Source organism: Trachurus trachurus (genome assembly GCF_905171665.1).
Source record: "Trachurus trachurus genome assembly, chromosome: 9".
Classification (NCBI taxonomy): Eukaryota; Metazoa; Chordata; class Actinopteri; order Carangiformes; family Carangidae; genus Trachurus; species Trachurus trachurus.
In genome coordinates this window covers 16,235,913-16,260,673 of record NC_139895.1, presented here as the reverse complement: position 1 = coordinate 16,260,673, position 24,761 = coordinate 16,235,913, and the positions used below count along the sequence as shown (strand labels likewise).

The 24,761-nt window shown below is 40.4% G+C and overlaps 3 protein-coding genes across 3 annotated transcripts in view; all 3 read right to left on the bottom strand.

Moving 5' to 3' along the window:
* ehmt1a (euchromatic histone-lysine N-methyltransferase 1a) overlaps window positions 1–24,761 on the bottom strand; it is a 130,745-nt gene that overhangs the window by 35,906 nt on the left and 70,078 nt on the right. The gene's annotated exons all lie outside the window — the stretch shown is intronic.
* Window positions 333–8,665, bottom strand: nelfb (negative elongation factor complex member B). Its single transcript, XM_083978772.1, has 13 exons — window positions 8,436–8,665; window positions 6,990–7,150; window positions 6,798–6,897; window positions 5,613–5,843; window positions 5,348–5,533; window positions 5,127–5,239; window positions 4,940–5,042; window positions 3,614–3,709; window positions 3,348–3,490; window positions 2,714–2,820; window positions 2,318–2,459; window positions 2,076–2,184; window positions 333–710 (listed from the first exon to the last, which is right to left on the bottom strand). The coding sequence occupies exons 1-13, from the start codon at window positions 8,535–8,537 to the stop codon at window positions 552–554; spliced, it is 1,752 nt and encodes a 583-aa protein (XP_083834898.1). The 5' UTR covers window positions 8,538–8,665; the 3' UTR covers window positions 333–551.
* LOC310991615 (ectonucleoside triphosphate diphosphohydrolase 2-like) lies at window positions 9,593–16,336 on the bottom strand. Its single transcript, XM_083979402.1, has 9 exons — window positions 16,181–16,336; window positions 15,075–15,192; window positions 13,930–14,080; window positions 13,647–13,806; window positions 12,404–12,631; window positions 11,547–11,819; window positions 10,621–10,740; window positions 9,945–10,079; window positions 9,593–9,817 (listed from the first exon to the last, which is right to left on the bottom strand). Exons 1-9 carry the CDS (start codon window positions 16,289–16,291, stop codon window positions 9,611–9,613), a joined length of 1,503 nt encoding a protein of 500 aa, XP_083835528.1. The 5' UTR covers window positions 16,292–16,336; the 3' UTR covers window positions 9,593–9,610.

The window sequence follows — 24,761 nt, the reverse complement described above, 5'->3', positions numbered from 1 at the left end:
TAAGTGAAATGAATTAAATAGTAACTTATTAATATTAACTGTTCACCTGTAAATAATGTAAATAACCCATTTTTATTATAATTAACAACAACCTCTTCTTAAATGTAGACTTAAATTATTATCCAAATACTAATCAACTAAAAATAGCATTTAGGCTCCTATAGAGGTGCTGCAGTGTTGCATGAGATGTTGCATGGCACCTTGTCACACAGTAACCACTCTGTATTGCTAATAACCATTTATTTACACCTTTCTTGCACTACTGACACATCTCAAGTGGAACATACTGATACATATGAAAGTTCTGTATATCTGGACAATATTGCTGCAACACAAAGTTTTTTAGAAAAGTCATGACCCCCTCCCCCCCTTAAAGAAAAACCTCTGGCTGCTGGAATCATTGTCAGAGATGGAAAACCTCCTCTGAAACCAGCAGCTAAAGAAACTACACAAAAAAATAATAATGATGATTTAAAACAACAACAAAAAAAATACAGCAAGCCGTCTGGTAGCTGTATTTACACTCAGTCACTGATTCTGAGCCCTCCGTCTCAGATGGGTGTGGTCGGCGTGGAGGCGGTGGTGGGGACAGTGACCGGGTGCAGCCCGAGGTCCAGGGATGGAGTTTCGTCTGGCGGTGGCGGGCTCTTCTTCTGTGCCTCCAGCTTCTCCATTAGGCTTGTGTAGAGCTCCTTGACCGGTTCACTACACTGTGGTTACAGGGCACAGCATCACAGTGTCAGTACAACACACACATACACACAATAGAACAACAAGTCCGTGCTACACACTATGCTAATTAATAATCTAGTTATAAACCATTCAGAATTGATTTGTTAGGTAGTCTTATTGTGATGTATCAGAATGACTTTTAGACGGCTCTTTTACTGACACGCCAATTTGGAAATTGATGAAACTAAAGGTAAAAGTAAGGAAAGAAAATCTGCCCACTGTGCTCACAGCTTCCAGATGCACATGTTGCCTTTTTAATAACATTTCTGGGAGCTATTAGCACAGTGTGCAAATGTCTCTTTTCCTACTTTTGCCTTGAGTAAAAAAATGTAAACCCGCAGCTGAGTGCTTTTGGATCTGTGAACTTTAGACCCTATTTGTATGAAGTGATGAAGCAGTTCACCTTTGCAATGAGTAATAACAATATATACAGTAGAAAGACCTTTACCTGAATATTTCCACAGTGACTACAGTAATTTAAGGTTGAGTACAATAAATCTTTTTTTTTTTTTTTTTAATTCTTCATTCATGCTTGTAATAATGTTGCACACATTACTGCAATTAAAACAGTAAAAGCCAGCTACAATGGTTCTCAAACACATGGCAGGAGTTCTGCTGGAAAAAATATTGCAAGATTTTTTGTCACACCCATTCAGAAACAACATCAGGGCAGCAGGGACGCTTGTTGGAAACTTTGTGGGTCTAATGGAGCCAACCACTTCCATATTTTTTGGAACTGCCAGACAATAAGACCTTACTAGGAAGAGATCCAAAAACATATTAAAAATGTATTTAATGTAAACATTACGTTTAAATGTGAAACTTTGTATTTGGGCATCTATCTATTGTTTGAAACATGACGTTTTGATTGTCTGAGATGGTGCACTCCCCAGTTCTGTCCTGTTTTCTTATTGTTCCCAACTGGAATATTTAGTGGTCCGTAAAAGAAAATCCCAGAAGGGAAGTATGGACTCAGACTTTCTGTATCCATCCTTTCCTATGTCCTTGAATGACTAATGGTTGTCATTAATGTATGTGATGGAGATTTGCCTTTCCAAATAAAAAGACTTCACTGCAGAGAGTGTGGATCTGTGCAGCGGCTCACATGTCCGCTGTGCACAGAAACATTTGGGTCAGGAAGCAAACTGTACGAACACTGTCACACCAGAAGTTTTTATAATTAATGAAGTTACAGCTCCAGCCATGTGTGTGAATTACACACAGCTCCTGACCCAGTTTGCAGGCAGACGGAGAAGAGGGAGAGCTCTTCTCTGATTCACCACATCACTAACACTGCTGTCCATTTTGAAGCACAAGCAAAAGAGGAGGGGGGCAAGGCCAACCTGTTTTGGAGGTTCAAGAGTTTTCATGAGGGTTTCCATGTATGACGGCAGCACTTTGTGTTGAAGATGCAGTAACATTCTCAGGGTGTGTCTGTGGACGTTCTCCTTACTGGAAAATATTCAGACAGAGACACAAACTGTGGTGACGTTTGAGTTCAATGTAACAGAAATGAAACTCCACTTAGTGTCTTAATGATGATGATATCATCTGCGACACTTGATTGTGGGTTTGCAGCACCCACCTGGAGAAAGACGTGAGGAGGAAGCCGTCGAAGACAACAGAGCAAAACTCGTCAGATCCAAACTCGTCAGAGAGCAGGGTGAGGTGTCCAGTCAGCAGGTGCAGGAAGATGTCGCCAAAGGCCATGTCATTGTAGGTCTCCACTGTGGGTAAACAGCACAGGTCAGTCTGGCTTCTACATCTTCCTTTAGGTCTTTTTGCTTGATTTGTTTTAGTCGGTGAAGCTGACCAGGCTTTTAGAGGAGGAGCCCTGGCAGAAACTGAACCAGCTCTCGCAGCAGAGTGTCCTCCATGAAAACTAACTTAACTAATTTTCAATTTTTCAATAAGAAAATAAACTAGAAACCTGGAAGAAGCATGATGACAGTAAAATGAACAGTTAAAATGTTGCACTCACCCAGGGCTGGCAGCAACCTCTGTAAGGCATTCTTATTCCTCAGCTTAGCGATGTGGAGGACGTAGTACAGACCCATCTCGCAGGCCACTCTGTTCTCCTGCAGGTACCTGAGGGAAACACAACAACATTTAGTTTTGTTTTGTTTTGTTTTTGGTTCTTTTTTTAGACAAAGAAGGTTTCTTCACCTTGTTGAAACTAGTCAACAAGGTGAAGAAATCCTCTTTGTCTAAAAAAAGAACCTAAAATAAAGTATTCAGCAGACATAATGAACTTTCACAGTATAAACACAACAACAGTTATGATTATAATACTGATCCCACATCAGTCACATCAGACACCTGGGCGACATAAAAGACCGCTCCAGAAATTTTGGTCCTAATACATCTAAAAACTTAGCAGTAAAACTTAGATTAAATTAAAGTAGTTTATTGGTTAGGCTGCTGTTGTTTCTGGTTGCAAACAAAAACTCTCCAATTGAACAGCTGAATACTGGTTCCTTTTTTATTTTTAGATAAACCCCAAGCTTGTTGAGGTAAAGATTTCCTCTTTGAACTTTTCAGGTGCTGCTCCTGATGAAAGCATCTCATTATGTGAGTTATTTCATTTCACCTGGTCTCCTCCTGCAGTGTCTTACCTGTTGAAGGCATCGGGCAGGGCGGTGGGGTACGCCTGCGAGCTCTTCTCCTCACTTGGAAGTTTCTGTTCAACTATGAAGGTGTGATCATCAACTACCACCGACATCATGGCGGGCAGGAAGCGGGTCACGACCTCCAGATCCTGGAGGTGAGTGCACATTTGGTCACTGATTAAAGTGGGATTTTTAACCAAGGAGCTTCAGCTGGTTTAAAAAAAATAGACCTTCAGACAGTCTGCTAAGATTTGGTAACATGCTGTACGCACCAGACGAGGCTCTTTAAAGACTTGGCTGTCGATCATGTCCCACGCTCCTTGACCCAGCGACAGCATCCTCAGCAGCAGCATCAGGTCTGAACTGTCCTGTTCAGTCACACACACACACACAAGCATTTCAGATGCTGCTGATACACTGGGGTGTGTGAGGAAACCACGACATCTTACGTATAAATGGAACAAATACAGTAAACAAAGCTCTGCAAGGCTGAACCAATCAGAAGAGAGGATCAGAGCCTCCTCCCCTCTGATTGGCTCAACTACCTGTTGTTACTTGAGCTGCAGGTGGAAGTCTGAGAAAGGAGATGTAAAACTACATTGGGATCGTTTTTGGTTCTTAAAAACCACAAATATACGTATATTCTTATGGACTGTCTGACACATTAAATAAATCACTAATAAAATGTGGGACTTTAATTAAGCATATTGCAATTAAACTGGTCGGTAAACCACATATCTGCTAAAGAAAAATATAAATTCTCAGACTTTACACATGATAAATCTGACTGTTTATGTAAAAAACAATGTTTTTTTGTGTGTACACAATGTTTGTATGTGAGACCTCAGAACATCCCGTCCGTATCCCTGTGATCAAACAAACATGATGAATGCACTTCCTTCCTCATGTTTTGAATGTTTTAAAACAAAAGCGATAACGAGAGGAGTTTCCTATCTTCTCTGCCTCAGTAGAGGAAACACTGGACTTTGCTATTGCAACATTTAAAGCAACGTATCACTGTTTTACCACAGCAGCCACACATACTGTAGTTATAGAAGCATCAGAGCTGACAAAAATCCTTGTCTAATCGACTGAAGCAAAATACTCAATTACACATGTATAGATAAAGGCTGTTTGATTAACCCACCTCCATTGTGTAAAGCAGGATGAATAAAAGCTTTTAATGAATTTTCTCTCCTTCTATTATGTCTAAATAGATTCTGACCTCTTGCTCAGCTCGTTATTATTATTTAGTTATCATTACTTTTAATGGCTCAACTTTCTCAATTTGTATAATCTTTTTTCGCAATCCTGTTTGTTTTGTTTCTGCAGTTAGGAAAGGACGATTGTTATTGTGTTGTAGATAGGTGATAGTGTACTCAGACTCTTCTTCTAAGCCCTCATGAATTTTCTTTTCTTTACCTCATTTCGTTTTACATTGAGGTTGATAAGAAGAGGATTCACAAGATCATTTTAGCACAGCCCAAGGCGGTTCTTATCACATGACCGCCCCCTGCTGTCAATCATTAGAATAACAGGACAACAATCAGCATGACTTTCTATCATGTTGACAGCATCCTTTTACACAAGGTGCTCACCCTGGGTAAAGCCTCCTGACTTAGCAGCTCTTGCAGGTTCCTCATGATGCTCAGCACCAGGGTGTTGCAAGCAAACGGGTCACAGAGGATCATGGACAGGTCCCTGAAACAAAAAGGCATTCATTCATTCATCTATTCAATGGTGATGAGCAGCTCTGTTCATCTGTTCTTTCTCATTGTGTGTTACCCTAAGACTTGCTCCTGTCCTTTCTTTACTCCGTCCAGGAAACCTTGCAACTCTCGCGCCCGCTTTCCGTCCACAAACTTCTCGCGGATGCAGGCGTCTAAACACCAAGTGAACTGTCACAGCAGACAAGACAAAAAGGAAAAGAAAAAAGACAAAAACATATGATATGACACAAGGAAGGCCAAAACAAAGGAAACCCAGGCTGTTTGTGCTGTCCTTACCTTGTGGCAGGGGTCTACAGAGCAGATCTCACTGATGTCTAAGTCATGCAGAGACATCAGCAGCTCTGCTCTCAGGGTGCAGTAGTGGACGTTTCGCGTTCGCAGGAAGAGAGTTCGTAAAAACTGCAGCACCATGTCGTACAGCTTGACGTTCTTTCCGATCATCTGCGTCAGCTTCAGGACCACCTGTAGCGTACAACTCAACGTTAGTAACAGTTACCTTTGGTTTGGTGTAAAGGAAATGTGATGGCGGCCGGTCACTTACCTCGCCTTGGCGCCGTGTTTTGGGAGAAGGGCTGAAGAAATTGTGCAAGATGGAGAGGTCGCTGCTGAACAGAGCTGCTTCCTTCTCCACGATGTACTGCTTTAGCAGCGGGGACACTTCGTCTCCAAACAGAGCCTGGTTGTCCTGCCAGATCTGCCTTTTCACCTCCACCGCACACACCTTGTAGAGCTCCTTGTCAGCCATGACCATCTTTAGTTTTTTCTCTGGCACCTGCAGGAAGGAGCATGTGGTAAATATCATCATAACCTCTTTTACAACAATGACAACTGTGACATGGATCCCCATAAGACTCAGAGCAGACATGGTCACTGAGGATTTCCTGACATTTTGGTGTTTTGATGACAGGACTGGATATCACTGTCTAAACAGAGGTTATGACCTTAATACTGTGGTTAGTAGGACTCATGAAATCATGAAATACAATATACAAATAATTGTGATTAACAATTTAATCGTCTTTCTGCGAACATTATATGCATTTCTTATAGTATAAGCCTAAACATTGTTTAATAATACACATACACCTTATGAAGAAGAAGAAGAGCCATTTATTGGCTGTGCAACTAAATCTATGATGCCAATGTCAATAGATGCTCATCGATTATTAGAAATAAACAGTTTGTGGCGCTCCACACATGTCATTAAACCGTAGCAGAAGAATAAGAAGGGGGCACAACGCGATGATGTCACTGAAAGAGGACCAGTCAAACCTCAGTCAAACGGTGGAAAATGATGAAGAAAATAATGATGGAAATATGACATTTCTGTTAGTTAGATGTTTTTATACAGATGAATGGAAACGATTTAAACGATTATGCAAAGTAATTGCAGTCAGCTCAAATAATTGCAATCAGGCAATTATGTAATAATTGTGACAGGCTGAGTGGTTAGTATGTGTTTTGTTTTGGTAGTGTCATGAGGAAAAACCTGCAGCTTGTTTTGTTTGTGTTTTAATTCAACATAGATGGAGATAGTCTTTTCCTTTTCATTGTCTTTCAACATATGAAAAGAGTTGTTTTGTTAGAGGGTCTGGCATCATCAGATACTCACTTAAGAAGAAGTGAAGTATAAAGAAGTCAAAATAAAAGTCAAAAGGACATTAAGCAAGTAAAAGACTGTTTGACTGTTCACATGTTAATATGCTGCAGTCTTTGAACCACTTGCCTTGGGGAGATGCTTCAGCACCTGCATGACGACAGGCTGAATGGACGGCATTTTGACAAGTGGAAAGCTCTTCTCCAGAAGTTCTTCAAGTTTCCCATATCTGTACATGGAGACAAAACAAAGCACAATCACATTCAGGCTTGTTCCTTCAGGGAAATGTTCCTTGTAAAACAAAACTGACTGATAAATTACCTGTCCTCTTCCTTGCCCTCTGCAATGGTGGCGACTCGCTCCATCAGCTTATCTCGAAGCTCGTCAAACACAGACTGGTGGAACTCCAGCCGAGGTGTCCCATGGAGGTCGAGGAAGGGAAGAGCAGACTGTAGCGTCGGCAGCAGGATGCCATTTTCCATCTGCAGTCAAGTAAAGTATCGAAGACTCGTCAGGGTTTAGTTCTTGCTCATTTACAGTGACAGATGTCTGATTAAACAGAACTAGAGACATTTCACACACCAGTGAAATCTCTGCAGATACAACTGCTAATTTGACTGAACATATTCCTTAAAAGACCTATTTCAAGACATAAGATGATTAAACAAATCAAATGAACTAATCAGGGTAGAAATGGATACCTGTCTTGTCTATAAAGGTCAATCGACCTCACCATAAGACAAAAATAGATAATATATTATAATAATATATTGTCTAAGTGAGTAGGCTAAATAAACAGCCATATAACGATTCATGAATAAATAAATAGCTTTTATTTATCTATTTTATTTTGTGTAATGACCTTTTTATAAATTTCAGGGGAAGAATTCTTGATAATTACACATTTATTAATTTTTGAAAAACTTTTATGAGGTCACATGTATTCCCGCTCTTTTTTATTGTTTTATTCAAATGAGGGGGCGTGGTTCGTGCATGGTTACTGAATTAAGTCCTCAGAAATATATAGATAGCTCGTAAATAATAAGAAAAGGTTTGGGTAGGCTATTTATTTATGAATGTACAGTATATGTGTTTATTTTCTTAATCATTTTATATGATTTACTCACTTATATATATTTACATATTTATTGCCTCATTTATTTCGGACGTTCTTTTATTAATGTATTAATTTCTTGTTTCGAAACTGATAATTGATTGATACCTGTGTGGCTCCAATCAAGACGTTTCGACAGCAACAGACGGACAGTGGATGAAACGAGGTCGGAGTCGGTTTCCTTACCTGACGAACCGGAAGTTCGTTTCATCCTTACAATTCAGATGCATTTCAGTATTTTTTTATTTTTATTTTTAATTCTCTCTCAACCAAATAAGCCACACAGCCTGATACAAGTCGCTAAACTCATTTTCTTCTTCCTCCTCACGCCCCCTCACATTGTATCAGTAACGTTAGGACCTCCACCACTGTGTGCAACGTTTCCAATTTGGTCTGAACGGTCTGTATTTATACTATAAATGGTATTGGCGCGTTAAACCTCTCATGTTCACATACATTATCAACATCCGTAACCAGATGTGCTTAATAACTTGTTGCACGTGAGAGCTGCAGCCGCGTTTTTAATCAGTCTTTCATTCATTTCGACAGCGATGAATGAACCGATGTTGGATAACGGAGGATCATGCAACAACACGGTGTAAGCTGTAGGTATTTCACACAACATGGTCCATGTAAAGCAGGAGTCTTCTTACCTGAAACTGGTCAATGGCTTTCAGAGGCTCAGTGCAGTTGGTGAGAGTTTCTTTCAGGTCCTCTCCGTTGGATATCCCGAGCTCCGGCAGCCCCGCGAACATCTTCGTTTCCGTTCAATCATCAATGGATGAAATTATGTTTTGGGGAAAAAAATATTATATCTACCTAGTGTGTGAATCTGTAGTCGCAAATACAACCGCTTTCTACTAAACACACCAACACATTACGCTTTCCGCTGTCACAGCAAACTTCCTGTGGTGCAACTTGGTAAAAGGGTCCGTCGGAAACAGCAGCTGAGTTAGCTACTAGTTCCCCCCTCTCCTAGCCGATCAATGGTCGATGGTCTTCATCGTTTTGATGGCATGTTGCAACCACATTGATCATTATTGTCACCTACTGCCCTTGTAGCCTATTCTTTTATCAATCTATTATCATTTTTTGGCAAATATGATTCAAAATAGCATTCCCCAGGATGTCCTACAGTCCATCTGAATCCTCAAAAGGTCCCTCTCTTGTTCATATTTTGGGTTTATAAAAACATTTTCATGACCTGCTTTGGACTGCAGATGTCACAGTTCCCTTAACAAGTGTTTTCTATGAAGATCATGTAACATAATTTCTGGGTCTGGGAGGCCTTTATTGAGACAGGACAGTGTTACGAACAGGAATTGTGGGATGGCAAAGCAGTGTTTCCTCTGCAAGAGAATACAGGAAGCAATGATGCTTTTTTCCCCTTATCATTCATATAATTTAATGGGGTTCTCTGTCATTGTTGCTCTGCAGGATAAAACCTAAATTATAAAGGTTTCACTCAGCAGTCATATTTATCTTATCACCACAACGGGATTCACCACAAATGTTCAGTCATTCAAATAATTTTTTGGTGGTTTTAGAGTGTCATATGCAAATAAGAAACTGAAACACAGGACAGAATCTGTTGTTTTAGCGAGCACCTAAAGATTTATTCTGGTTTATTCTGAAATTTCAAGTAAAACACACTGAATTTCCACAACAAGAAAGTTTATAGATTTACAAAGAAAACAATGCAGGATATCAAACAATTTAAAAAATCCCTGACTAAATTGCAACTGGAATGGAAAATGAAGACAGAAAAACTTGGAAAGACAAACTCTTTGGACTGGTATATGTGCACCACCTCCGTGTGTGTGCCACCTCACACCATGCCTTCTTTATTTTTTGTGTTTCTGTAGGTTATCAGAAAATGACCCACTCCAAAGAGGAGGAGAGCGATGAAAATGATGAGGATGGCGATCCAGGGCCCAGAGGGCAGAGCCTTCATCAGTGAGGCGCTCTCTGCTGGGACCATGTTGCTCAGGATCAGCATGTATCCCAAAGCCCAGCCTACAGCCGCTCCTCCTGCCTGCAGCAACACAAGAGCAGCACACCAACCTGTTTTCAGTACAGCATACACTGAACACACACACACATACATTAAACTGCCAGCAAATTATGTGCATAAATATTTAGTTAATTCCCTCACTCCTCACCTTTTCCTTGAAAGAGATAGAGGGAAAGGAACGCTCACTGAAATCATAGCCTTCTGTTAAGAGGACCTCGATGAAAGTGGCGACAGCACAGACTTTCTTCATGTATTTCTCTTGCTGCTTTGTCTTTGCAGTCATCTGTGAGAACAAAAATGCACTTAGTAAACAACGTTAAGACAATAGAGGATTTATAACTGATTTGTAACTTGGTTATTGATTTAGTTGTTGACCCGTTATTCATCACAAATAAAAACATGTACAACCAAGTTTTACACGTTTACATCTTCTTAATGTTATCAGTGACTTACAATAATTTATAACTGGTTGAAGAGCCTTGGTTACAAATGTTTGTAAATGGTAAATAAATGGTCGTGAAAATACGGATGGTGGGCAGAGATGATGAATGGTGGGGGAATCAAAAACTGATTTGAGGCCGAACACATTTTTAAGTGTTAACAAACCAATTAATAAACTAGTTATAAGCCATTAATAAATCGTTCATGAGGCAATCCAGTTCTAAAATGGTATAGAAATGTCTACAATATTCAGTAGCAAGATAAGATTGTTTTTGGGCCAACATCAGGGTCTACTTGCCTGTTTGTTTGTTTTAATCATGAACATATTTGAGAATCCTTATCTGTAGTGGGTTAGGCACAAAAGGCAGTGTGTTCGAGAGTACCTGAGGGACGGTCTTGTTGCAGACCAGCTCGATTGCTGCCTTCATCTGACTGGGGGATGTGATGGAGATGTTGGAGATTTGGGTGACGTATTTGTGAGTGAAGAAGTAGGCCGAAAACGCCTATGGAGACATGGGAACGTAGTTAGTCCAGACCAGTTGCACCACACTCAACATTTTGTTCTGTTATATTACATCCATTGGCTGAAGTTTTAGTTCTTTGTGACTTAGCCTACAGTGTATTTCATACTTACAAGGAAAATGTCTTCAGTGTCTGAGATAACTGGTTTAGGGCCTTTAGGCTTTAGTTTAGCCAGCTACATTTAAAACTCCAACAAGGCCACAGTGTCTTCCTGATATCTTGCAGGTAGGTATAAAGTCTGCTGCACATCTTTGGTCCTAAATTAAAAGTTTCCCAATTTATCCAGGGGACCATAGAAATGCACCAGACTGACTAAAGCTGCAGTAATCTTTCTGAAGATCTGTGGCATTTCCTGTCCATGACCCTTTGCACAGTGCCACCCATCAGATAACTACTGTACAACAGACCTTGAGAGAAGTGCTGCCAGAAAAGATAATCTGAGAATAGATGTGACAACGAACAGCAGAAGATCTGTGTAAAGGCACGCTGGGGCGGTGGTAAGCACTGTCGCCTCACAGCAAGAACATTCTGGGTTTATATCTGCCACCCAGCCAGCACCTTTCTATGTATGATCAGCATTCCTGTGTGGGTTTCCTCACTCCGAGACATGCAAGTTAATTAGTGACTCTAAATTCCTGAAACTCTGAATTGTTAGTCTGTATCAGATGAGACTGGCTCCACCTCCCTCACAGTCCTTATAGGATGGACTGATACATGGATTGACTGATGGATGGATGAATCTTTGTATGGTGTGTCCTTATGTCTTGTGTCTGAAATGCTCCCTCACCATGAAGCTTCCTCTCACACTGGGTTGGAAGACTCCATCAAAAGAGCACTTGGAAAAATTGCAAGGCTTGAAAGAGAAGATCTTTTTCACGTTGCCCAGGCAGTTCTCATAATCTCCTGTGCCCACTACTGTCACAGACATCTGGGGATCAAACTTGGATGGTCTGTAGCTTGTAGTACATGGAGAATCAAACACATCTTTCCCCAACTTGATGGTCATGTTGAACTGTTTGGGGTAGCAGGGGTGGTGCACAAAGGACTTTACACCTTGAGTCTGAAAGAGGCAAACAGAGAAAGACATATGACACCACTGCTTGTCCCACCACAACAGTGAAAAAGTTTCATATTTCCAATAGTTAGGCAGGATGATGATACTCTCATGCATAACAGATATGATAAGCAACTGAGCTTAACTGGCTGCCAGCTCCAGCTTCATTTATTCTTATTTATTCTCCAGCTTCGTTTACTCTGCTATCTGTCCCAGTGAGGGTGATATTGATCCTCCCATCAACCTCCTAGTCTACACAGACAGCATCGTGTGAGCTGCATGTTTGCAGAGCGACAACAGAGGCCGCTCCTGTGCTCCCACTGTGTTCACACAGGAGGTGTTCAGAGTGACACAGAATTAATCAGGTTGATGTAGTGAGTGTGGAGATTCACCCAGCGTATCTTTGTGCAAACATACTGCAGCTAGACAGGGGATTTCTATTGCAGTCTGGAAGTTGGTAGAAGAAGGTATCATTTAGCTGATCTTTTCCTTTAACCCCTCTGGTGGGGGTATGGGCAACTGTCTTTGTTTCAAGTCAGGCTTATAAGCCTTTATTCCTTTATTACTCAATGTTTGTTTTTCAACTTTACCTTAATAAGAAGAGCTGTCAGCTTCCTCAGGAACTGGTCCTGGCCATAGCACAGGAAGCTGTGGGTGTACACTTTGTACGTTTGTCCGTAAAGCTTCAGCTCCATCATGTCACCACTGTCCTCCACCTTTTCTGATGTCTCAAAGGTGATCTGAGTGGAAGCTCCACCTAAATCCAAAGCCCCAACTGTCTCTCTACCTGGATGCAGCCAGCGCCCTGCAAAACCGTACTGAGAGGCAAGATGTGACATGTTAGGATAATAGACAGATTTACTCAGGAAACAACGTCCAGCAAACACTTTCACTTTTAGCCACACACTGGGGCCCTTTGTCACTGCTGTCTTTCAGTTGGTCCATCACTTTGGTTTAGTTCAGAGTGAACTATCATGTGTTTGGCACTGAAGTGTTATACAGATAAATACAGGATGAATCCTGATCCTAAAAGGTGGTGACACCACCTGCAGATGCCAGATGGATCTGTGCCAGAGATGTCATTCAGCCTGGAAATCCAGGGCATTAACCCCAGATGTTTTGCAAATGGCCCCAGATCTCAGTTTTATTTACTGTATTAATATATTTTTGCAGAAAATTTGCAGAAATGACAAGCAAACAACAAGTCATTACAAAGAAATGGGCCGCTACATACTTATTATTATGACTAATGTATGACTAATATTATTCATAAGCTCAATAACAAAATCGCCCAGTAGTGATGTTACTTGATTGATTGATTGATTGATTGATTGATTGATTGATTGATTGATTGATTGATTGATTGATTGATTGATTGATTGATTGATTGATTGATTGATTGAATTTATTTACACATGTTAAAAAAAACAAGGCAACGAAATGCAATTTGCATCCGACCAGAGTGCATATGCAGTATAATAAAAAAAAAACATAGACAAAGTGCATGGGGGATTATAAATAAATAAATAAATAAATAAATAAATAAATAAATAAATTAAAAAAAAAAAAAAAATATATATATATATATATATATATATATATATATATTTTTTTTTTTTTTTTTTTTTAAATTATTATTATCATTATTATTATTTAGAAGATACTTCAGAGAACCCATTTATGTGATATCTAAAGGCCATGTCAATAAATAATTATACAGTCTGTGTGTGAGTGAAATAAGAAATGAGACATAAAAGACACACTGATGATTATGGTGTAAGACAAATTCAAATGTACTTGGGACAATGTTTGATCAGAAGGATCAGATCTCACCTTTGCAAAGTTTTCATTTAAATAATTGACTGTGACCCAGCCAAACGCGCCCTCCTGTGCTCCGCTGAGGATGTTTGCCGCTTTGAAATTGAAAGGGTAAGACCGCAGTTTTTTTTCTATTTCTTTCAGGACACGATCGGCCTCTGTACTGTTGACTTTTCTGTACATACATTGTGAGAGTTAAAAGGAGAATGAGACAATATTCAATTCTTGCAGCATCCATTTGTGATGCGTAATCATGAGGCAATGACATTAGTGTAATATTACAGGAAAGTTGACTAACTTCAAGATTCTCATTCCTGCAGTGGCTCCAAGGTACAGTGGAGTTTGATGGTGTCTGGATTTGGGAATCTCCTTCATAGCTTGGTCAAGACACAGCCTCAGACTTTCTGCTGCTCCGCCACGGTCACCTGCATAGCTGGATATCCCTCCACCTTGACAGACAGGGGAAGTAGTTTGCTCACAAAGACCTGAGCCTAACCTTTTGACCTTCTCAAAAAGTGAACTTCCTTGTCTGAAAGGACAAATCACTCATTGAACTTAAGACTGTTGTTCAGTAAGGAAACTCTGGAAGCAAATGTCAGCAAAAAGAGGAAAAAGCTGGCAGGAGCTGGTGGGGAAGTGGACCACTTAGCCAATGTCTTGAAAAGGAGAGGGCATAGTGACATTTTTTTTTACAGAAAAACTTTGTGGAAGTGAAAGTAAGAGTGTCCTTTTAACCACTGAGGGTCTGTTCAGCCACATTACACAACTTCCACTTGTATCCAGATATGGCGGTGGCATGAGGAGGCTTTGGAATTACCCAATACTGATGTGTATAAGTTCAAAGTATGAAATAAGACAAAAGCTGACGTTATCAAACTTTGAGTCCAATAATTGAAGCAGAGAGGTGATAGAGATACTTTAGGACTGGTCTGCCCTCATCTCATCTCATTAAAGATATTTACCATCTTCCTATAGTAAATAAATATGATCACTTAATTAGTGGTGGTGGACAAAGTAATTTTTACAAATGAAAATCAAATGTGAATGTGACCATCATTCATGGTCACAAGAATGAGTGGGGGGACGGATTCTGATGGAAATGTGGCCATCACATACTGTTACCCCAGGATTAAATGTCAGGAAGATCGAACTCACCATAATGCATTCTGGGAATGCATACTAAATATGGATCTATATAATATGGATCAATCCTGAGAGCACCAAAGGAAGACAAAAAAAATCTGAAAAGTACCTGAGGGCAAATTTTCGTATTTGCACTTTGACAAAACATAATTCTTATTAATTTCCTGCTCTTTGGGCAGAACCTCTCAGACAAGGCTTTCTTCCAGGCTGACCATAACTAACTCTACCAGAAAAAAACCTGTACTGGTCAAAAGTATCTTACAGTATGTGGCACCAACATTATTAGTCCAAAGATCTCACCTTTTGCATGACACTCGCTGTGCTGGGTGACTATACCGGTGCCATTTTCCTTGTCAGCTGGCCATTTGTAGATGAACATGGAGGTATGGGACGAGCCTGCATCCAGAACGATTCCATACTACAACAGACAGCATGAAAATACAACATGGGGCCAGAACATACAGCATAACTGTTTAGCTGCTGCTCAGAATGTGAACTAAGTGCCAATATATTGCTTTGAAAAAAATATATGAATGAATAGATTTTAATTTGGTTTTACTCTTTCTCACAACTTCTAAATGTATTAATTTTTCTGTTTAAAGTTTATGTTTTGGCATAGGATTATATAACTTAATGTATAGTCCTTAAAGTATATATTATTTTATCTTTAAATGTACTTTTTGGATTTTGGCAGTATATCAGTCCTCCAAAATATCACATAATCGTACCACATACATTGATAAAGTGTTAAATCTATTTTCTCTATAATGTTGTCCCACTTGTGGTGGCTTGTTCTGTTCATCACCTCACTGGGGTGGGACAGGATGTGGCAACAGTAGCCTATCGCTGGTTTAAACTGCAAACTGCTGTAAGCTACGTGTTGATTTTTTGCCTTTTAAGGTTGAAGTGGTCTGGCTGCAAACATATTTCCCTTTCACGATTTGTTGATTTCTCATCACACGCTACGTGGTTGTAGCTATTGTGTCATTCAGGGCACCTCTTTTTTGCTTCCCTTTGTGTGTGTGCGCTCTTTGCAACGATATCTTCAAAGCATTAAGTTCTTTTCATGCATTGTTCTGCAAGCAAACACCAAAGACTGTGTATGGCAGGATAAGATCTATTCATGCACCGTTTTCAAATGTCTGTATGATGGTCAACAAAGGGGGAAAACCCCACAAAGCAATAATCTAACTTTCAGACTAGTAAAAGAGAAGGTTCAGATCATCAGCCTGAAAACTCCGTGCAGAGCAATTTCTCTATTAGTGGGAAAACACTAAATTGTATTAAAGGAGCATTTTTTGTGTGGGGCAGCTGATGCACCCACAGTGATTACCAACAGTAATTATAGTAATCGTACCCATATGCAAAACCTTTGTGTGCGCGAGTAGAGCAGAAGTGATAATTACCATGTTCTCCGGAGGCGCCTCCACCTGTTTAGCGGGAAGGACCACTAACAAGATCCCGACTATCGACAGTACCAACAGCACCAACGCAGGGATGTAGAAGCTGAGAGCCATGCTGGAGACCGGTGCGCTTGGATCCTCTCTGCGTAAAAACGCGCGAGCATCTAGTGCCCGTTAGGGAAACCCAGAGGAATAAAGGGCGTGCATGCAGTGGGTTTGGTCTAAATTTATGACGTTTTTTTTTTCTCCGTGGCAATTATGTGTAGGAAGAATTAATCTGAAGACCTGGCACAGTTTGAACATGTTTGACACTACAGTTATTGCTTTAAAGTTCATACAAACTTGTTTCACGTGTTTCAAATATTGGAGGCATTGCCTGCCTCTGCAATAGGCTACAGACAATGCTAACACAAGTGCAATGTTCTGGTTAGTTGTCCTGAGGTGTCATTATAACATGATTATGACAGGATTATAACAACACTGAAGCTTTTCCTCAATTTAGATTGAAGTATAGGTCTGATGAGACCAATTGGAAGAGATATAACTCACCCATGTTGTAGCCTCAATAGTAACAATATCTTTTTGAATGTGAAGTTTTTATTTTGAAAACAAGTCAAAAATGTATAGGTAATGTGTCGCCCTGAAATGTGGAGGATACCAAAATATGAATTAATAAATAAATACATACTACATAAAAAATAAATACTCAAGTGCAAGCAGCCTGCCTCACAAATGTACAGCACCTATAGTGAATGTACTTAATTTGTACCACAGAATAATTTACTTCCCCTCCAGCTGCACACACTCACGCACGACACGTGAATAATCAGAAGTTTTACAGCACTTCTGGAATAACTATACAGGACACAACGGCTTCAAAATGACCCCTTCACTTTATCACGCCCTGTCTGCCCATCAGGCTATACTGAATAATCGAAAATGACAAAGAGGAAACGTTTTCAAAAATGTTTTGCTGCTTAATTGGAAAGTAACCTTCATAACTTTCACTATGAGTCTTCGGTCTGTGGTCAGATGCTTCCTCTTTGCTTCAATTGTCTTTGAGATGCATAAACAACTTGACTGAGTTCCACTTTCAATATAAACTGTCTAGATTTCGAAAGACATAAGTCTACTTAGAAAGTTCATGACATCTTCTGTAAACCCTCATAAGGAAACTGCAGAACACAATGATATAACCTGTTTCACTTGAGTGTTTCCAGGAGCTTAGTGGCCTCATAAGACGTGAATTTTGGAGAATTTATTATTTATTCTTTACCTGGAGTCTGAATGAAACTGGGTCCTCAGCAGCAGGAATGTGGAGTTGCAGAATAAAGAAGAGTTCCTTGAAGAAAACTTGCTCCAGAGCGCAGGTGACCTCAGATTGAGGTCACAGCTCACCTTTCGGCACAGCACTGACTTAAAGCATGCAACCAAGACAACACTGGAGTAGCTTCGGGACAAGTCTCTGACTGACGTACACTATCTCAGTCCAAGTCCACATTCAACACAACAGATCATATATGGAGAGATTTGAATATTATATCATGCATGCTTCAACTTCAATCTGAGCCTGAGGGGATCTGTCATGAAGAACAGGATTAACTAGCCCAAAATACAGGTGTGTAAAGCTTGTCAGGACTCTACCCAGATGACTGTGAGCTGGCTCAAAGAGATTACAGTGTTTGATATTACAAAAAAAAAAAAAAAATCTCAAAACATCTTGATAAAGTCTTCCTTTAATCAGTTGTTTTGAGGGTTTTTTTCTCTTTATTTTCTCATAACAGTAACTGCAAGTAAAAATGTTAAAAACAATATATCTCCTATCAAAACAAACAAACAAACAATCAAATTATGATATAAAAAAACGTTTATAATATTGGCTGAAGGTTTGCCAGTTTGTAGGGCACAACCAACACGTGAGACCCTGTGGTTTATCCACTAGAGGGCGCTGTACTCTAAATTCTGAATGGCAGTTTCAGCAGGACACAGAATTGACTGTTTTCCAGATAGTGGTAGATGGAGTTATGGTAATGTATAATTCACATATTCAGTTTTTTCCATTATAGAATGAAAAAGCTGCTGAACACTCACACTGCCACATTGAAGACACAAACATTTCTAAAGTTTTTTAATCCCCTCATGTGATCAATATGACTCAATGGCTTACTGCTAGGAAAAATTGACTGAATTTTGACTGATTAAAATCTCTTTGCATCACATAGGCAATGCTGTATATTCTATACACTGTCCATTCTCATAACCACCAAACACACCACAACATTTGATTAACATGGATACCTGCTTTTATATTTTAGTATGTAAAAGCTCAATATACCCTGACCTCTATTCAGATATGACTGATCAGTGATACCACCTCCTCAGCAACCTGGTGAATCAAAGCTTGACTCTTTGTGTGACTGTTTATTTTTGACTAGTGTGTATGTGTGTGTACTGAACTGCAGATGACACTGCAGCTTGAAGTGTGTGTGGTGGTGGTGGACAGGGGGGGGGGGGGGTAATTCTCTGTGGTTGGTAGGTTTGGGGGTGGGGGTGATTGCCTGAACAGAACTTTGGGGGTGACACAAATGGTAGCGAGGTGAAGAGGTCGGCAACATAATTCTGAAATGCACAGATAAATCAGAAGTGTCCATGCCCAGTGGTCCAACCAACCACCTGATGTTTCCTCTCCAAACACTCACTCCTACCCCCAAGAGTTGCTGCACTGTAAAAAACATGTCATTTAAGCTGTCTTGTTGAAGGAAGACAACTTTATGCAACTGTCCAACAGCTCTGTTGGAATGGTATGTTGTACTTGGCGCTTTAGGCTGTTGTATTTATTATATATTCCGGCTGCTAGTGTTTATTTGACAGATAAACCTAATAACCCTGACCCCTAAAATGAAAGCCAATTTGTTGGAAGGATATTCTTTCGGTGTGTTAATACTTTGGAATCAGCTGCACTGATTCATCTTGGAGGAGCCATAGCAAACTGGATAACTCTAACATAAGAAAAGGAAAGCTGTGATATGTGTCCATACAATAAATCATGTGAACTCAGCAGTGTGGCCGCAGACATGTGTCTGTTAGATTTACAAATCCCAACATAACTGTTTGAGATACAGCAGTAGATTGAAATGATTCTGAATTGACTTGGTAGTTCAGAGAGAAACAGTCTTCACCGCTGTTACTATGCAATTTGGTGCAAACATTCATAATCTATGAGCCATTTCTGGGGCTGCATCTTTCAGAGGATGAAGTTTTTTCCACCGTTATGTAAGTGGTTGTCATATAGCAACCTGGACAACATTTTTTAACAGTTGCACCATTGGCAGTTGAACTATGCTGGAACACAGTGCTCTTAACAGTGCAATCCACAGGCTGCTCTGTCACTGTTGATTGCTTTCATTAGTGGCATGCAGTTAACCTTGGGACAGGTTGGGTTAAGGGTTTGGGGCTGAGGCCTGGCCCAGGAAGAAGGACATTTGATGAAGTCCCCTCACTTTTCATCCAGGTTAAATTTCAATGAATCCAATTGTTATTTCACTCTTTTTTTTCTCAATACTATACAATTATACAGCCCCAAAGTAGTGGAGTGGTGCTCAGCATAACTTTAAAACCTTAATCGTGTTTTTCCTTTTGCTAACTGAACAAAACAGGTGGTTTTCCTTAACTTTGAACATATCAATTAATAATATGAATAGCATCGGTGGTGTTTGTATCTTTAAAGCCAAATCAGGCATGAGTTGTTTTTCATAGCTGCAATCAGCACTTGTCAGACTGAACCATACACAAACATACAGTATGATTGACTCTTCCCAGTTTATGACCAGCTTTCCTTTGAAGATGAGTATTGTCACTTTCCCCAGTTGATCATCCCTGTAAAGAAAACAATGGACTTCAGGTCTCTTGTTAATCGTGTTGTTATGTTTATCAATCTGTCTGATCAGTTAGCATCCATTTATCCAGGCTTTCAATAAACCAGACCTTCATCAAGTCATCATCAGGTAGATCAAACACTCGCCTTAATGGATGTCAATTGTGTGTGAATTGGTTTCTCTGGTGTCTTTGTCTCTCAGTTTGTATTGCTTGTATTGAAGAAGTAGTGTATTCAGCCTGAAATCACAAGCCTCTCCTGAATCAACATTTTTTGCAGTGTACCACAGGCACTGCTTCCACTTCTTACAGGCTGCCCCTGCATACTGGAGAGCCAGGGCACACAGAGGGCATTCACACCTTGTTAAGTTTTACAACTTGTGCATTTGTCGGTCCCAGGCTTCTATTGCCCTTGTGACTCGGCCCCTGCTTTGAAGTGACCATCTCCGTCAGCTGAGGTGATAGAGAAATTTAGGGTTTTCTCTGATGAATGTGAATGCAACACACATTGAGGTGCATATGGCCTGCTGGAAAACCCAGTCTAACACTGGATGCGTTTTCCTTTGCAGACAATTAAGTGACATTAACGTAATTACACTCAAGTAACATGGCAAGTCACTGGCAAGGGGCTTGTCCCAGGACTGTAAATTAAATGGTAACTCTACTCCAATACAACTTGCGTCATACTTTTGTAGTTTTAACTTTCAGCTATGGTAAAAACAAACAAACAACAACAACAAAACTCACTGTAGTCATTACTGAAATCAAAGAGGGTGAGTTTACACAAGTTTAACCAGATTACTGTAACTAAACCAGTGGATCACAGCCTATTTGAAACAATGGCACCAGTTCATACTGATCCTATGGATTGCTTTTTCATCGTAGCATTTTGGTTCATTTAATATTTTCATGCATCAGAGAATTAAATAATGAATAAAACAAAATATTGTATTGCAAGTGATCTGAATGTATTGTATCTTCCATTTCATATTAGCTAAGTAAATAAACATACATTGTAGGGGTGGTCCTACAGAGAGAAGGATTTAGATTTTTTGGTTGTTTGTGTTACTAATACATCTGAGAAATGTTACTCCTTTGCAGTGAAGTAAAGCATCAACACAATATTGCATTTCTTAGATACAGATGAGTAAGTTAGTTTGGTTTCCATCCTTCATGACGTAAGTCTTCAAATAATCTCTTTCATGCACACACTGACGTTGTGTGGAATTCATTCCATCTTGCGCACCTTGCCTCGCCTTTCTTTTCCCAATGCAACACACAGCACTGTAAACTCCTGAGGTGATAACAGGAGCAGATATAGGGGGAAGTTTTTCATGTGAGGCTCAAGCTGCAGTAGAGGAGACTCCTTGTAATCCTGTACCACCGTGCCATCCTTTTACATGCATGGCCTCCTGTTATATTTGTGTGTCAGCCACTCATCAGTTACACATGCTGCAGTCAGGAATGGGATGCCCGTCAGTCAGACCTCTGTGAAAAAGAGTCCATTTTGAGGCTCCAGAGGTGATCCTGATAAGGATCAGGTTCCTCGCTGCCTTGTTCATCCGTAGAGGAAAACTCTGACACACTGTAATAGTGTTTTCTTAGGGAGGCAGACAGGAGGCACCTGAAACAGTGTAGTATCCACCTTTTCAATATGAATGACTTTTTTTGTCGAGTCTGAATGAGGGATTAAATCTTTTGAGCACACCCCCTTTGTAGAAGCTGAATGTGAAATAAAGGCTGCTATTGTGTGACAGTGGCCCTCCCCAAGGGCCCTCACAGTTCCTCGGCCCTCACAGCTACCTCATGCACTCTGGCAGCCCTGAACCAGCAATTAGATGGTCAAATCAAAACCCTGGCGCTCAGGACTAATTGTTTATAACAGGTCTTTGTAAAGGACCATGTTGTCCCCCCATTCAAGACAGCTTCCCTGCCTCCATGTGTGTCAGACGGATGGGGGGGCATCCCACAGGGCACCGCTCCACTGGGAGATAAGCCACAGGCTTTTTTTTTTATGCTGCAAAATTGTCTTTGAATTTTGGCCTACAGAATAGTCTGACTTCTTTTTTCCTTCTTTTTTTTTTTGTTTGAGTCGGGGGCGGTGGCTCAAGCAATTCTCAAGACATTTCTAAAGACTGTGTGGTGGTCAGACGTACAATGGAGAGAAAGTCTTCAGATGTTGCCACTTTTTCACATTTCATTATGCTTTGCAAATTTGAAGGAAAATGTATAAAGTCATTTCTAGGACCAATATCCCAATATTGTGACTGTGAGAACTTTCTGCGATGTGGTGTCCCAGCACAACATATTTAGAAAAAACAAAACAGTATCATCTCTGATGATCTGCCTCCACTACTCGTCTAGTTTCAGTCACAACCCTGTTAGAACTGAAATCATAAAACAAGAACCATTTTGTCATAATTGCTTTGTGAAGTCTTGAATAATGACAGTTTATTTTTCCTTTTTTCCTTTTGGCCACCAACTCATCATCAATCAATGTGCCAAATGTGGATGGATTCCCTTTTGGAGATTGTGTTCATAAAGCCAGACCGTCTTGTGAGGTCACCATGACCTTGACCTTTTGGTAGCCACCACAATGTAGGCCAATATATGATTGTGTGTTTGTAAGTGCAAACAATAATAAATAAATAAACAAAAATTGAGTCCAAGTGAATGTTTGACCAAGATTTGACTAAGTTACATTAAAATTTTACTCAGATATTGTTTCCATGAGAACAGGTTGGACGTACAAATTATCATCAGTTAGTCAGCATCATTCACAATAATGGGATTATCCAGTCAAATGTCAAAAACTCATGTTTTGATCAGGCTCATCACTCCTGTATCAGAGTGGGACTAACAATCATTGCATTAATTGTTTTGTGTACATATGACAGTTAAAATAGCAGTGTGATTATTACTACACACCTGGGGAAGAGACACTGACACTCCTAATTAGATACTGTAAAACACGATTGCTACCAAAACAAAGAGCCACACATTATTTTGAAACAACACCTTCCAACAAGCCCAAACAACCATGATGGATTAGAGAGGTTCTCCCCATTCAGCTTCTTCTTCTTCCTTGGTTCAGAGGACAGACGCTGTCAGGAACGGCTATGAGATCCTTTCTCTGTTTCTATCCTGCTGTCTGCACCAACAGAGCTGCTTCTCTTTTAATTGGAGTGTGACTGGACCTATACTGGGAGTGATGGCAAGCGGAGTAAAGCTTGTCTATCACTGCCCCAACACACACACACACACACACACACACACACACACACACACACACACACACACACACACACACACACACACACACACACACACACACACACACACACACACACACACACACACTGGTTTGTACCTCTGTATCTGCAGCATAGCCTGTCAAACTGAATGAGAGAAGGAGGTGGGGGGGGGGGGGCTGGGGGGTGCTGAAGTGAGGTATAGGCAGACATTTTCTCAGGAATGCTGGGAGCTATCAGAAGTGACATGTAACCGTATCCTCTGTCAGATCTCACGCTTTATCTCTGCTTTGCTGTTGACTGCTGCTTCAGTCTGCTGATGCCTCCTGTCTGAACCTGAGAGCCTCGCTGGGGGCCGAGTCGACCCCTCCCGCCTGCCTGCAGCCCAGCAGAAACACTGGAATCAGGACATCTGGGTGAATAAACATTTGTAAGAGCCCCCGTGGTTACTATTGTCTACACCAGTAGGTCTTAGGAGTCTGGTTATATTCAGGGGTAAACTGTGGTCTTCTCAAGGAGTCCCACTAAGAAGTATTTCTAAACCACTAAATCAATTGACTTGCAAAAGGAATAGGAATAGTAAAAAAAAAAAAAAACTGTCAGAAAATGTCAACAATTGATTGCCTTTTGAGACTAAAACCAATTCACCCTGACTCTGCAGAGGTCAGCGCCATCAGCAGTGATGTGAACATGACACCCTGGTTAACACGCTAATTTTTACCCCTTTTGCTGCTGTGATCAGACCACACGTTGAGCCCATAAATCACACCAGGCTCAGGATGAACATATCTTCAGAAAGGAGGGGACACCGAGCCATCAAGAACTTGGCTTGGTGTCAGTTGTTTAACTATAAGAATTTTAAAAAACAACAACAACAACAACACTAATCACGGAGGCTCTGACACTCAGGAGAGCAAACCAGGGATGAGATTACACAGATTAATTTCCCTCCCATGCACATGCTGTGTGTGTCTCTGTGTGTGCGCGCTCTTGGTAACTTGGTAACTATGATGATGTTGCTCCCTGCACTTGTATCATCTCAGTTTAAACCACAGAACCATTACTCAACTTAAAACTAAACTAAACTAAACTAAACTAAACTAAACTAAACTAAACTAAACTAAACTAAACTAAACTCTTTAAGGTGAATGGCTGAGTTTCACACCGCATATTTTATCTTGCCAGATAAATTGTACTCTACCCTCACTCCTCTGGGAGACATGTTTACCATGAAAAACAACTTCACCCAATTACAGTTTAATTAAAAAGTAATTATTCACAGGATAACAGCACTAACGCCTGTGTGAAGCTTCACTCCATCACCCCATTAGTCGCTGCACTTGTGACCCAGCTGAGCAGGCTAATGGCATTACTGTAAACGTCTTTGACACCGAGCAGTGTTTGCTTTCCACTCAGCAAACAAGATCAAACACTGTTATCAGAGCCCCGTCAGATTGAGG